Source organism: Leuciscus leuciscus (genome assembly GCF_965113295.1).
Source record: "Leuciscus leuciscus genome assembly, chromosome: 3".
NCBI lineage: Eukaryota > Metazoa > Chordata > Actinopteri > Cypriniformes > Leuciscidae > Leuciscus > Leuciscus leuciscus.
In genome coordinates, this window is record NC_138727.1 from 66,190,739 (window position 1) to 66,207,099 (window position 16,361).

Below are 16,361 nucleotides of genomic sequence, written 5' to 3' on the forward strand. Positions count from 1 at the left end.
AATAATAAAGGAGGACATAGTTTTTTTTGTTGAAACTTTATATATTCGTCTTAAAAGCTTCTTAAGAAGGTCTTGTCCTATGGTGTGACATCTGTGTCCTATGGTGTGACAGGCCAAAGCGTCACACCAAAGGACATTTCCAGTGACATTTTCTGTCACACCAAAGGACATTTGAGCTTTTGTGGCAGTTAATAACCATGCTAATACTAGCTGAACTGTTATTAGCAATTGGCATGATACATTTGCATAATATTACATAGTCTTGCTGTTAAAAATACAAATTTTTATTAGAAAATTATATTTAGGAGTGTCACACTAAACGACAAAAAAAACGTAACAATTTCAGTGGTCTGAAAACATAGTTAAATATTTGAACAATTCTGAGAGAAATACTTGCCATGTGCACTGCTCATGGGCTTCATAGGGGTCTTCAGTCACATGACCTTGAATGGGGCCTTTCAACTAAATTTAGTTGTCCATGATATTGCCCAACTTAATATCAGGTTATTGCATAACACCAAAGGACATTTTTTTCTGTGACAAACTTTATTAAATTCCTACACTTTTAGAAATGTATGTATAGGAAACGTGATGGCCACTTAGTGAAATAGACACTTGCACAATTATGCCAGGAGTGTTCATTAAGATGTTTAAACATTATTTTCTTTATTTATAAAAGTTAATATTTATGAAATAATGTTGTCTACCGTCACACCATAGGACGATTTTGAGATTTGGCTCAAAGTTGTAAAAAAAATAAAAATAACTCGGGTATTTAAACAACAAATTCATGTAAAACAAGAAAATGTTTAACCATTTATAGTATTCTAAATGATGAAAATGTGAAATAAATTATTTTTTATCTTCTGTGACGGTGAAAAAGCCACGTCACGTCAACTACCCTTTTGCAAATGAACTCTTCTGTTGTAAATGTCCTAATTGGGAGAGGGTGTGCAATTTTCAAAGAGTTTAATTAAACATTCATATGTTGGTTGCATTTGTGAGTTAATAAAGATGTAACTGGTTGTGTAAACTTGGCACATAATATCTAAATATCGATACATCAATCGATATAGCCCTGAAACGTATTGCATCATTTTTTGAGGTATCGGCAAATATCGTATCGCTGGCTGAGAGAATTGATATCATATCATTTCGTGATGAACTGTCCGATTTACACCCCTAGTTTGCTATTGGCTGATCTCATGTGAGTGACAGGTTGCCCCGCCCTCGTCATCAGAGAAGAGAAGAGATGCTGCAAGTACGGTGGCCGAGAGAGCTCAAGGCGCTGCAACTGAAGAAAACACATGCAAATAGAAAAACACCTGCAAATTAAGAAAACATCTTCATCAGTTTCACAACACATGTGTGCTCCAAATACTCACAACACAACCAAATACAGAAACGCGCTGCAAAAGTTCACAACACAAACAAATACAGAAACGCGCTGCAAATAGGACAGAACACAACGGAAATGTTTCCGGGGAAGCCAATAAGTGACGGACCCGACTGGGACGTGCTTACAGCTGTCTAATTTAATTTATTATTTTATTTTTGTTGCAAAACATACAGAGATTACACGTTTATAACATACAACTTTGTATAGCCTACAATATACAAAATGTATTTATAATATGTTCAATGTCATAAGAATACTAATCAGAAAAGAACAAGCTGAAGACTAAAATAAATTAAAGAAAAAAAGATAGAGAAAAAGAACATGAGGGAAATATATTATACATCAGTTACATTGTACACATTCATGTTATGTTAAAATAAGTTTCATAAGAAATGTTAGAATGAAGGGTCCAAATCATAGACAGTAGGCTATAAGAGGTCCAAATATGAGACGCTGCGTTGTCATGGGAACATCCCAGGTGAAAATAATGAGGAAATTACATTGGCTTTCGTTGCTCCCTTCATCAAGTCCGTTCCAAACATAGACAGTATATAAACGGTTCCAAACGGCTACATAATGGCACACAAGTGCCCCGCTCCCTCCAAAGTGCCCACGTCAAGGGCTCTGCCGTCTGCCCTTTTAAGGGAGTAACGTTAGGGCATACATAGGTAATGCTCACGAGCAATAAAAAACGTCCCAGCCGGGTCCGTCACATAATATTATTGGGTTCCCCGGAAACATTTCCGTTGTGTTCTGTCCGATTTGCAGCGCGTTTCTGTATTTGTTTGTGTTGTGAACTTTTGCAGCGCGTTTCTGTATTTGGTTGTGTTGTGAGTATTTGGAGCACACATGTGTTGTGAAACTGATGAAGATGTTTTCTTAATTTGCAGGTGTTTTTCTATTTGCATGTGTTTTCTTCAGTTGCAGCGCGTTGAGCTCTCTCGGCCACCGTAGCAAGAGGAAAGTTATTCTGATTCAATAATGATGTGCACCGTTAAATCATTTAGAATAAACACTGCAATATTCCATTAAAAATGTTATGCTGTCCATATAATTCAAAATGAAAACATTATGTAATATTAGATTCAGAGGCAGTACAGTAATTTGACCGCTGGGTGGCGCTAGAGACGGTCGTGTTGTTGACACTGATGGAAAATAGGACACATTTTACATTTAATCATTTAGCGGATGCTTTTATCCAAAGCGACATACAACTGAGGAGAATATAGAAGCAATGAATCAGACCAGCGAGAGGGCAACAGTATAAGAGCTGTGACAGTCTCAGTTAGTCTAGCACAGAACACATCACAAGGCTTTATTTATACACATAAAAACATTACATTATACACATTACAGTTATTAACATAGTTTCGTTTTAGCAGTCGAAGGAACCCCGTTAAATAACAACACCAGTGATAACTATGCCCCCTCTACAGCTCTAAATATGATTGCTTCAGTAAAGTGTAGGCATAAAGTGTTTATAAGTAGTTCATGATTGTGGTTTATAAAGGCGCTCACCTTCGAACTGTGAGCAGAGACAGAATCTCGCGCGTTCCCGTGACTGCGCGCGCTCGCGTTCTCCTGCACTGCTGATCTTATGATATCTTCTGATCTTTCAAAGCTCCGGTGAAACCATGGCAACGGAGGGCCAGAAAGTGGTGCTGATCACCGGCTGCTCGTCCGGGATCGGGATGGCCATCGCCGTGCGCCTCGCGAGAGACGAGAACAAGCGATACTACGGTAAGAACCGGACCGGACCCGAGATTAATGGGAAAAATGTACACAGTTTTTAACAATTTTAATTTTAGACAACTGTTAGAACAGCCCACTAGAATAAAACCTCGTTCTAAAACTAGAATAGATCTATCGTTTACAAATAAACCTGAATTTTTTTTAAAGCATTAAAATCTTTTGACAGGGCTGTCTGATCATAATGTAATTTTCTTTTCATGAAATCTTTAAAAACAACGTTTTTAAAATTCATTAAAACCACGGCTTATCATGATATGGTCGCTAAAATCAGCAACAAAATCTTGGAATAGCTTTGAAAGAGATTGATTGGATTGAAGTGGGGACATAGTGAGAGAGGTTGTGATTATTTTCTGGGAAAAGTTAAAGAAGTGTTTGAGTTGTTCACTAGAAGGGGCGGTTAATACAAATAAAAGGGAATACGTTGCTCTGGGTTAACAATGATTGTAGGAAATCGATGAAGGATAGAGATCAGCTCCTTAAAAAAACATTGAATTCTGGTCTTATTACTGATCGATACAAATGTACTTCTATGAGGAATAAAGTAATACAGACTTTATGAAAGGCCAAAGACAGTGTTTTATGGACATTATTGAGGAGTCAAAAGGGGATGGGGGGGAAATCTTGCAAACTATTAATCAATTAGTTGGAACACAAAATAACATGGATAAAAGTTTTTTAACTTACAAATGTACAATATTTTCATTATAAGGATTCATCAAATATAGCTTCTAATTTTTTAATACACATTTACAAAATTCAGTTGATGAAATATCACTTTTTTTAACCTTAAAAGATATTACTTACAGACCTATGAATTTTGCTCAATCTATTTTTCAAATAGAGGAAGTCATTTAATTGCAAGTAGATTATGTTATTAACGCATTAAAAAGCTCTAAAGCAAAGGGCTTGATACAACATTTTTGATATCAAATAAAGATTCTTTACTACGCCCAATAAAACACATGGTAAATTTGACCTTCAGGCAAGCAGTCGTTCCACCTGCTTAGTTTTCCTAATTCCTTAGTTACCCTAATTTATAAATCTGGAGATAAATCAAATTTTAATACTTATAGGCCAACTAGCATCCTTCCAATTATATCTGGTCGCAGAAAAATCATCTAAATAATGGGTTTACTTTACATCCAATGCAATTTGGTTTTCGCAGCAATTATTCAACAGAATCAGCAAATTGTTTGTTTGTTGAGAAAGTCAAATGCTTTTTAGATATAAGTGTGTGTTTGTGTTGGTGCTGTTCTTTTTAGATCTAAAGAAGGCAGAGGAAGCAATACTTTGGATAAAATCATATCTTTTAAAGGGATACTCCACTTTAAAATGAAAATTCTGTCATCATATACTCACCCTCATGTTGTTTCAAACCTGTATGAATTTCTTTCTTCTGCTGAACAGAAAGGAAGATATTTAGAAAGAATGTCAGTAACCAGACAGTTTCTGGTCTCATTGACTTCCATAGTAGGAAAAAATATATACTATGGAAATCAATGAGACCAGAAACTGTCTGGTTACTGACATTCTTTCTAAATATCTTCCTTTCTGTTCAGCAGAAGAAAGAAATTCATACAGGTTTGAAACAACATGAGGGTGAGTATATGATGACAGAATTTTCATTTTAAAGTGGAGTATCCCTTTAAATAGGAAACAGTGTGTGTGTGTGTATTGATGGTTCAAAGTCTTCTTACCTTGCTTGCCTCCAGGGGTTCCACAAGGCTCCGTCTTGGGACCGTTTTTATTTTCACTTTATATTAATGAGTATGTAAAGGTGTAAAAGTTCAGATGATCTAGTCATTTTTACCCATGCTAATAACTTTGAAAAATCTTTGATTGCTTTGACTTCGGCTATGATGAACAGGTTTATTATTGAACACAAAAAACCCTATGATGTTTGCAAAACAGATAGTAGAGATGACAGATTCAGAGGTATTCCTGAGAGGGGAAGAGCTTGAAGTTGTTTAAGCGTTTACGTATCTTTGAGTGATTCTACTGTAACTTTTAAAAGTCACATGGAAAAGTTGTCAATTATTGTAAAATTAAATTTTAAGAATTGTTGGTACATTAGGCCGTTTTTGACAGTCGGTTCTGCCGGGTTGTATTTACATTCAATGATTTTTCACATATTGAGTATTGTTTTAATATCTGGTCATAAGTTATGCTAACACAACTCTAAAGTTAGTAGAATCACTGTATAAGAAGGCAATAAATGTGTTGGGTAAAAAAACCCTCTCATTTAATTGATGTATCATAAAAAAATAAAAAAATAAAAAATTACTGAGTTTTTGTACATTTTGTAAACCTTTAAAAATGCTTGTTTATTGATAAGGTGCTTGCCCCACCTCCGTTAAACGAGTTTATAAAACAGAGGACCGATTGTGGTATTAGTACCAGGTCTGTCATTAGAGGGGATTGCGAAAGTGCGATATAGGCCAACATCTTTTGGTCATAAAGTAGGGTGACCATATTCCAGGACATGTCCGGCCGGGATTTCGAGATCGCCCAAAATATCCGGGATACGGCTTTTGCTTTCTCGTCGCCATTCTTTTTGTTTACATGCACACCTTTTGATTCAGTAGGACTGAATTAATTCCGATTGGTGAATCTAAATGTAGTGTTTACATGAACGCTAAACAAGTGATCGGTTGATGTGCGTTCTAGCATTGCTAAGAAAATTCCTGTGTTTTCGTCTCGATCGGGATCCGTGTGAAGCAGAATGCATGACCTGCAAAGCTGGCACGTACGTGTCAGTGTCAAATAATGTAATAATGTAAACATAATGAATGGTGACTGTAGAAAGCAAAAGCCGAATCCCGGGCATTTTGGGCGATCTCGAAATCCTGGCCAGATATGTCCTGGTTAAACAGGACGTATGGTCACCCTATCATAAAGTATTATCTGTAATAGGGAGTAAATACTGGAATAGTTTACCGCAGTCAATAAGACAATGTTCTACTTATCACACTTTTAAAGATCACATGAAAAAGTGGCTTATGAGGAATCAGTTGTGTAAACTTTATACTTAGAAACTTTAATAATGTGTTGGGGTATTTGTCTTTTATGTAGTGTCGTGTGTATATTTGAGTATTTATTCTTGTTCAATGCTGCTATAATTCGGCATTTTTACATTTTGTATTTTATAATTATGTGTGTGTGTGTGTGTGTGTGTATGTGTATGTGTGTGTGTGACTATATTAAAGAGTATGTGTGTGCAGGGAAGCAGTTCATAATCAATGAGTGTGTGTGTGTGTGTGTGTGTGTGTGTGTGTGTGTGTGTGTGTGTGTGTGTGTGTGTTGATCTGGCTTCTATCCCTGCTTAGCCTTTAGTGCTTTAATGGCATGACAGTACTGATCTCTTGTGTTTTTAGTCTTCACACAGACATTCTTCATCCTGTACAGAACACACACTCTCTTTCTCTTTCTCTTTCTCTTTCTCTTTCTCTTTCTCTCTCTCACACACACACACACACAAGTTACACCATGACATTGGCGTGACTATGAGCTTTATGAATCACCAGTGACAGATGGAGATGAGCTGCTTGTCTAAATCTCTTCAGTCATCATTGGATGTAGAACTCATTCACTAGTGTTTTATGTTCATGTCAATGTGTGTGTGTGTTCAGTAACTAGTCCTCTCTCTCTCTCTCTCTCTCTCTGTGTGTGTTCAGTAACTAGTCCTCTCTCTGTGTGTGTGTTCAGTAACTAGTCCTCTCTCTCTCTCACTCTGTCTTTGTGTGTGTGTGTTCAGTCATAGCTACGATGCGGGATCTGAAGCGGAAGGATAAGTTGGTTGAAGCGGCTGGAGACGTGTACGGACGAACTCTGTCTCTGCTCTCGCTGGACGTCTGCAGTGATGAATCAGTAAAACAGTGTGTCGACAGTGTCAAAGATCGACATATAGACATACTGAGTGAGTTCACACACACAAACACACACACATACACACACACTGAGCCGCGTCTCAAGTGGATTGTGTTCATCCGTGCTTAGATTTACATTACCGATTTAGACTAAGCAGATAAAATTAGCCTTTAGGTTCACAGTTAATCTGAGCATCAGTTTCTATTTCCAACCTTGAGCTTCATCCAGTGTTCATCTGTCTGAAACACAGCTACACATGTCACTGTCTGTAAAATAACAGGAATACTGTTAGTAATGAATCCTGAATCATCAGTGATCAGTGAACTGGTCCATACTTACACTGCTGTTGAATCCAGACTCCCTCGTGAATCTGTTTTTAGTTGGCAGGTTATCTGTGAGAAATACTCCTGAAAGAGAAAAAGTCAGAGTAAATAAAGGGAAGAAACATTAATCAAGTAATGAAGAAGAATGATGTGACAATGACAAAGCAATCTAAAGGCCTGATCACACCAAGATAAATTTTTTTCTGCAATAAACATTTTATGAATGAATGCCAGTTAGTGAATCTGTTTAGACATAAACTACACATTCTGTCAATACGATTTTCTTTTACTGAGAGTTTTATATTATTTATAGCAAAGACAGAACAGATGAGAAAGACTAATCTTGGCAAAAGTGTTGAGAAATTTAGTCTTATCAATAAAAAAATGTGCAATGCAAAACAAAGCATCTTGATAATCAAACAGCATATATTATACTGCTGTACTGTATTTCTGCTTTTCTATAAGCGCCACCTACTGTCAAATAGTGAAATTCATTCATCTTTCAATAAAAACGTGTGAAAAAAAAACAACAACAACGAAATAAACCAATAAAAACCAACGAATGATGAATGAAAATACAATTTCACTATTTGACAGTAGGTGGCGCTTATAGAAAAGCAGAAATACAGCAGTATAATATATGCTGTTTGATTATCAAGATGCTGTTATACACAATTATTTTCTTTTTTGATAATGTTCATTAGATTCATTAGATTACATAATGTTCGGATTAATTCCGTAGCAGAAACAAGCTTCCATATAAATCGAATGTAAAAAACCAGATGGAAATTTCGTGCCGAATATTGGTGTTGGTGTGAACAGGCCATAAATCCATTGACATGAGTAGTGAAGTGCCTGTGATCTGTGTGTGCAGTCAATAACGCTGGCGTCGGTCTGGTGGGGCCGGTGGAGGGTCTCAGTATGGAGGACATGGCAAAGGTGTTCGAGACTAATTTCTTCGGTGTTGTGCGCATGATTAAAGAGGTCATGCCTGACATGAAGAGGAGACGCTCTGGACACATCCTCGTCATCAGCAGTGTGATGGGCCTGCAGGGTAAACACTGGCTGTTTATTCACTTCACTGTAATTATTTGCATTTATTGCGATTAAGGGTTCTTCTTAAGGTACTTCCTCTACTTGAGGATTATTGTCCTGATGAGTTAGACACACGCACAGTCAAACCAAAAATTATTCAGACACCAGATATCATTTTTGATATTTTTTTACAAGTGGGTGCAGGACACTATCGTTTATTTATGTAAGTGAGGAGAGAAAATCTGTGTTCTGTTTTCCCGCCACTCATTTGTTTCTATGGTAACCCTCATTAGTTAATCTATCTCACCTGTTACCTCGTTAGTCTTGTCAGCAGTGTCTCGTTTCCCTGATCTGTTTCCCTATGTATATAAGCCCTGTGTGTTACCTTATTCATTCTCTGATCTATGTCGCATTAAGTGTGTGTGAACCCTCTGCTTGTCTTTAATGTACCAGTTTGATTTTTTATTGTTAGTAAAAGTTTGCATTGGAACTTTTGACTCTACTTTGTATTCTTCTGCCCGCACCACACCGTGACAACTACCAGTAAAATCTTTAAAAATATGCAACCAAAAAATATTCCGAAACTTTGACCTGACCATCTTTTGCTTCAGTGTTTTTCATTTAATTGCTAACGCTAGACTGAACAAAATTAAGCATTGCTTGGTAATTGGTTGAGCTAAATTTGTATTATCTAATTGTGTACTTAAATTTAACATGTGACATATTCAACTTAATTCATTTGTGAGATAACATTTGATAACTCTGAATTCTTGTCATATTTTATTACCATTTTCTAAACTATAGCGAATAAACTGTAATATGAGAAATGTTGAAGGTGTCTGAATAAATGTTGGTTTGACTGTATATTTCTCCTTGAAGAACAGCAGAAGATCTCTTACCTTTCATGTGGATGAAGACAGATGATCTGCTGAATGACGAACATGTAGAAACATCATCAGTGTACAGAACATTCACAACTCAAAAGTTATAAAACCGTGGTAAGAGACGTACCTCTGTGTCGTGGGTTGGTCTTCACAGGTGTGGCGTTTAATGACGTCTACTCCGCGTCAAAGTTCGCCATAGAGGGATTCTGTGAGAGTCTGGCCGTTCAGCTGCTCAAGTTTAACGTCACGTGAGTTTCACTGCACTCTCAACACCAGCGTTTGCTATTAAGCTCATTTCTACACTTCTACATTTCATCTTCTCGTTTACACTTCCTGTCGTTTGATTTTCAGTATCTAACACTCTTTGGCTCTTTACATCAGTGATCAAACACCAGGAACATTAGCAGAATAACACTAATGTGAGAGGTCCCTCTGGTGGTGTGGAGAGGCTGTTACGGGTACAAACCCAAAAAAGATCACAGATCAGGAACTAAGAGAAGATCTAGAGTAGTGGTTCTCAAGCAGCGGGCCACAAGATGACTTAAAATGAGTAACAACAAAGCATTACAATTAGCTAAAGTAACTAGAAACCAAGATATAAGCTGACCAACATTTTAATTTGTCCCTCAAATAAATGAAATTGAAAAGCCAGGTTTCCCATGCAAATTCATATTACAACAATGATTTATAAAAATTATGTCATAAAAAAAAGAATTATGTCAAGCTCTATAATGTAATCACAAATGACAAGAAAAGTCATGAAAATTAATTAGTCATAAAGAGTGTAAACCCTGCTGACCTAATTACTTGTAATTGTTTAATTTTACATAGCCACTCATTGTCTTCTCCTTCACAGAGTTGAGAACCGCTGTTCAAGAGAATCATCTTCAGGGCAGCGGTTCTAGATCCTGTTGTATGTTCCCAATTTCTTGTTTGGACATTTGTGTTACTTCCTGTCCCGAGTGCCATGTTTGTAGTTCTTTGTAGATTTCTTGTTTATTGTCTTGTCATGTGTTTATTGTTAGTGTATATATAACCCTTGTGTTTTCCTTGTTCTTGTTTATGCATGTTTGATTGTTTGTTTGTTTGTTTGTTTGTTTGTTTAATAAAACCCCTGAACATAGATCCGTGTCTCTGCCTGCCATCTCTTCGGCTCCTGCTTCATTACAGAATGACTGAGCACAATTGGATCTAGCAGGGGTTCAGCTCATCCTTCTGCACCAGGGCGAGCGTTCCCTCGAGGACTACAGCCTTGAGTTTTTGGACTTAGCCTGTCATACTCACTTTCTGAACAGTTCCCTCATTTAATTTTACCGTTCTGGATTCAATTAACTTTTAAGATGACTACTTTCCTGTGTTGGTCCTCGAGTGACATGTTGTGGAGTGAGCACTTCGACTGGGGTGGTGGAGGAAGACCCTTCCCCTAAACATTGTTTTCTGTGGGGGGGTTATGTGCCTCAAGCTCCGGTGGCCTTGGAGCTTGGCCTACCATGGGTCTCAGCATTCCCCAGCCTGGTGGTCCCAGCACTCTCAGTGAGCAACCAGTCACGGCAACCACACTTTTGTGTGTCTGGGCCGCATACACTTCTCCCGAGGTGACGGCGTCTGCCACGGCTAAAGAGGTCGGCTCTAAACCTTCTGCACCCTCTGACGACATTATGTCCATGGAGGCCAACTCTGAACTCCCTGTGCCCCCCGAACTTTGTGTGCTTTGTCTCTGCCCTGACATGGTCCCCGGACCCCCTGACCCCCTCTGCCATGGTGTCCAGCTCCGCTGGCTCCACCGTGGTGGTCCCCAGTGTAAGAAAAAATTATGTGGACGTCGAAGATCTAAAAAAATAAGTGTGGCGAACAGGACGAGGCTGAGGGCCGTGAGAGAGCGGCGCGAGGCCGGTGGCGTAATTAATGATGAGCGACACCTAGCTGCGCGACGCACCACTCTCGTATCTCTCACGGAGGAGTGGAAGCATAAAAGGGGGAGAGATGACAGTGGAGATCGAGAGAGGCCAGGCTCCTCTGCTGTGGTCTCCAGCTCCGTTGGCTCCTCTGCTGTGGTCTCCAGCTCCGCCGGTTCATTAGTGTTGGTCTCCAGCTCCGTTGACTCCTCTGCTGTGCTCTCCAGCTCCGCCGGTTCGTTAGTGCTGGTCTGCAGCTCCGTTGGCTCCTCTGCGGTGCTCTCCAGCTCCGCTGGTTCGTTAGTGCTGGTCTGCAGCTCCGTTGGCTCCTCTGCTGTGGTCTCCAGCTCCGCCGGTTCGTTAGTGCTGGTGTGCAGCTCCGTTGGCTCCTCTGCGGTGCTCTCCAGCTCCGCTGGTTCGTTAGTGCTGGTCTGCAGCTCCGTTGGCTCCTCTGCTGTGCTCTCCAGCTCCGCCGGTTCGTTAGTGCTGGTCTCCAGCTCCGTTGGCTCCTCTGCGGTGCTCTGACCCCCTTGTACGCCTCAGTCTCCAGACCCACTTGCCCCTTACAGGCCTGGTCTTATATCCCTTCCCCTGGTCTGCCTCTGCTCCACCACCCACCTGGACTTTTGTGTTTTGTTTTTTGGATTGTCATGGAGAGTCTGAAAGTGACTAATGGGAGGGGGGATCTTTGTAGTTTTCTTGATTATTCTTGATTGTTCCCAGGATTGTTTTGTTAACTTGTTACCCCTTGTGTAAATATAGCCCTTGTGTTTCCCTTGTTCATTGTCAGTTTATGTTTTCTGTAAGTTGTAGATGGTGCATATCCCTGCTCTTTGGTTCATGTTTCTTGTGTTTCTTGGTTACTCATTTATGTATGTATGTATGTATGTTTGTTTGTTTGTTTGTTTGTTTAATAATATCTCTGCCTGCCATCTCTTCAGCTCCTGCTTCATTACAGATCTGAGTTGATGCCTCTTTCCCTGGATGGTGGTGTGTGTATTTGATTTCCCATCTTTCTGTCTGTCTGTCAGTATGTCAATGATCGAGCCTGGGCCCGTACACACTGAGTTTGAGATGAGGATGATCGAAGACGTTTCTAAGAAAGAGTTCGCCGGAACTGATGCCGAGACACTCCACCACTTTAGGACCTGCTACCTGACCGGCGCAGTCAACATCTTCCAAGTCCTGGGCCAAACGCCCAAGGACATCGCCAAGGTCAGAACACGTGTGAATTAAGGCCTGTTCACAAGGACAATAACTATAATGATGACTATAACCATAAACTTTTAATAATTGCTCTTACTCTATAAGATATTAGTGAAGTCCACGGAACAACTATAACAAAAATGACACAGAGGAATGATATTGTTGGAATCACTTTTGGAATGATTTCCACCTAATGAATGATTAAAACATTGACAGCCAATCACAATCAATTCTGCTTTAAAGAGCTTGAGCATTTAAAGCAACACCAAGTAAGATTTTTTAACTTAAAATAATGTTTCCAAAATCGTTTCAGTGGTTCATCAAGTCGTAACAGGGTGAAAGGCACTTCTGGATTCGCTTTGCGGTCCTTTAACTGCTATAACCATACTATGTAAGATTGCCAGATCGGGTCCCGTTTCTGCAGTTCTAATGAGACAAAGGAAAACTACAAATCTGGCTTGCTTTACGTCAAGCGTTACAATAGTCATTATTTTGTTTTTCTTCGTTTCTGATGTCGCAATACATCATACTTTCATGAAATCATGCAACATACTCTACCTTGTCTGTGGACATCGTTCATTCCAAAGCCGGTGCTGGATAAACAGCGAGCGTGCGTGCGACGGTAGACTGCGGGCAGCGAAATTATTTACGACAGCGGTAATGGACAATTCCGCTTCCAACCTGTAGGGCGACCGCAGAGGGAAAGTTCCTTGGTGTTGCTTTAAAGCAGCAAATGATGGGAAAAAAAAGTGTACACTTAGATTAAACTGAACATTATCGTCAACTATAAGGTATTGCTACAGTTATGATATAGTTATTGTTCTTGGTGTGAAATTTAATAAAAGAACAATGCCGTCACATGAGCTCTCTTTAATGAGGTGCTGAAGATTTAAAGGAAAGTACTCACTCTCTCTGTTTCTGAAGGTCACTAAGAAGGTGATTGAGTCGCCTCATCCTCCGTTCCGTAACCTGACGAATCCTCTTTACACTCCGATCGTGGCGATGAAGTATGCGGACGACACAGGCAGCCTGTCGGTTCACACCTTCTATCACATGCTGTATAACCTGGGAGGAGTTATGAATGTTAGTGTGAGCTTAATGAAGTGCCTGAGCTGTGGATGCATACGGAAACGAACCATCTCACCAATCTAACACACACATCTCCTGTGGATACTTACAGATCACATCAGTCGTCTAGTCTAACTGATGCACACAAACATGCAGTAACGTACCTGTGTGTGAACATTGTACTGCTCTTTACAGTTGGGTTCGTTTCTGGACTGTCTCTGGATATTTTAACCAGACTACACCTACACAAAAATACACTCTCTCTCTCTCTAACTCAAGTACACTTAAACAGATGATGTGTTTTAACTCTGAAATCTTTATTTTTGTCTTTATACAGATTAAAGTCTAGACAAGTATTGGTTCATTATAACCTAAACCGTTTAGAGTAACTCACATAAGCTGTTAAGATTTCATTTTATAGTTTAAGATAGTATATAAAGCACTATTTTAGTGTATATTTTTGAGGAGATGAAACAGAGCAGATAGTAAAGTGAATCTAATAAAGGATGTTGTGGTGATGAAGGCAGCAGATTGAGCTCTGAAGCTCCTGAAATACTGGAATTACACCGTGATCATCTGTGTTTAACAGCGATACTGTGAGTGTGTGTACCGTCACTGATCTGCACAATTCATTTAGTGTCAGACAGTGTGTGAAAAAATAAAGCACACTATCAGGAGTCGTGATTTATTAAAGGCACACTATGCAAGATTTGTACCTTAATATACCAGCTTCAAAATCATTTCGAAGGTAAACGAACTTGTGTTAGGGCGAATCAGCCCGATAGCAAAGCGAGGAGGAGGAAGAGGAGGAGGAGGAGGAGGAGGAGGAGAGACGCCGTTGGCAAAACCAGCAATGCAGGTTATCAACAACATATGAAGCAGCCTCTATGGAAGACAATAGCACGCATTTCAGACGTGAATCATGGTAGAGTCAATGAAGTAAACAAAGAAAGCGCGGTCGGAAGAGTGCAGAGACAGCTCTGCGTGAGTGGTATTTACGACAGTAACGTTAAATACAAGTACTCCACAGCGACTCTAGGGGTTGCTGTTTAAAAAAAAAAAAAAAAAAGAAGGAAACTGCATAGTGTGCCTTTAAAGAGATACTTCAGGATTTAGCATTAAGCTTTGTATTAGTAGAAAACCTGTAGTATTTTCGAATTGCTGTGCTTTCCACCCTCCACCCTCCACCCTCATATCCCCCTGAGACGAGAGATTTATGTATTTTTTGTCTGGAAAAAATCCTCAGATGCCGCAAAAATCATCATTTTTTGGCCAGAGGCTAAAGACTACAGCCAGTAGGAGGAGCTGTCCCGCATGTTTTCAACCCACCCATAGAGGGAGGGATCTCACTCACAGAATGTACACATAGTGTCAGCCATCTTTCTTTGGAAGCTAAGCTAGCAGGCTCTTGTTCTGTGGAGAAAGCTGAGTAGTAGGAGAAAGCTGAGTAGTAGGGGTTACCATCCTCTTTTTCCCGGACATGTCCGGCCGTCGATATCGTCCAAAATGTCCGGGATTCGGCTTTTGCTTTCTGCAGTCGCCATTCATTGTTTACATGCACACCTTTTGTTTCAATCTAACTGAATTCATTCCGATTGGTGAATCTGAATGTAGTGTTTACATGAACGCTAAACAAGTGATCGGTTGATGTGCGTTTTAACATTGCTAAGAAAATTCCCGCACCTCCGTGAGAGATACGAGACCTGTGCGCGTGCGTCTCACAGGTGTCGCTCATCAGTAATCACGCCACCGGCCTCGCGCCGTTCTCCCGCGCCCCTCAGCCTCGTCCTGCTCGCCACAGTAAACACAATGAATGGCGACTGTAGAACGCAAAAGCCGAATCCCGGACATTTTGGGCGATCTCGAAATCCTGTGCAAACTCGTCACGGAGCCTCACTAGTAGCCTAGCCTTGTTGTTGTTTAACTGCGCGCTCTCTTACCGGTAGGTGTGGCTTGGGAGTGGCCTCCTAGGGCAGTGAAGCAAGTGCATTCTGGGAGTTGTTGTCTTTCATCCACATAAGCCAAAAATATTTTTGGGGGCTTTTCTCAGTCTAGAAAGTTCCAAATTCAAAAATAATTTCACATTACTCTACATAAATGACCCATTTTAAATACACATTAACTTTCCAGAGGTGAAGTATCCCTTTAAGAGTGAATTCAGCCTCCGTGTTTCATTCTGCTGATCTCTCATCACATTCATGATTATTCATACTGTCATCGGTTGACATCAGTGATTCATAAACCACTTCATGTTTAAATTAATCGCAAATGTACTTTTATTATTTAATTTGATGATTTTTACAGCAATCTTATTAATCTGTATTTTTATTTTTTTTAAGAATTAGAACTATGGATGTGCCTGAAGTCAAATACCTTATTCGGGAAGACACGGATAATGGCTTCAAAACAAATAACGAATTCCACTGAATAATAGGAAAAATACTGGGCAGACAAATTCACTCCTCGTGTTTGCTGGATAACAGGTGAACCAGGGTATCATAGCACAATATTATGCATTAACCTCTAAAATACACTTTGCTATAAGAGTGTCTGTGAATGGGTGTAAACTCTGAATAAAATGAGCATGATCGGATATCAAATAGCAACGTTGCTGTCTCCGCGTGACTCTCAGAAATCAGAGCTTTGTCAAAAGTAATATCAAATAAAATATTAAAACGTACACATTTTCTACTTTTTGATATGTCTATTTAAATGTTTTAAACCTTGTATTTTGAGTGAATGAGTGTAAACTCTATGAATAAAGTGACCTGAACTCGGGTCACCTGAAGCGCAAGTGCATATTGAAACACAGCCTAAGAGGCTATCGGCTCTCTGACAATTAAAAGATATATTAAGAAATGTAATAATTATAATAAAAAAAAAATAATTTTATGAGGTGTACAAGGATGAGGTGTACAAAACTATGAAAGGA

At 39.5% G+C, this 16,361-nt stretch overlaps 1 protein-coding gene across 1 annotated transcript; it reads left to right on the forward strand.

Annotated features, from left to right (window-relative positions):
- Window positions 1-2,899: 2,899 nt before the first annotated feature.
- Window positions 2,900-13,927, forward strand: rdh8b (retinol dehydrogenase 8b). Its single transcript, XM_082165245.1, has 6 exons — window positions 2,900-3,139; window positions 6,906-7,067; window positions 8,216-8,395; window positions 9,415-9,508; window positions 12,187-12,370; window positions 13,286-13,927. The coding sequence occupies exons 1-6, from the start codon at window positions 3,034-3,036 to the stop codon at window positions 13,511-13,513; spliced, it is 954 nt and encodes a 317-aa protein (XP_082021371.1). The 5' UTR covers window positions 2,900-3,033; the 3' UTR covers window positions 13,514-13,927.
- The last annotated feature ends 2,434 nt before the right edge of the window (window positions 13,928-16,361 follow it).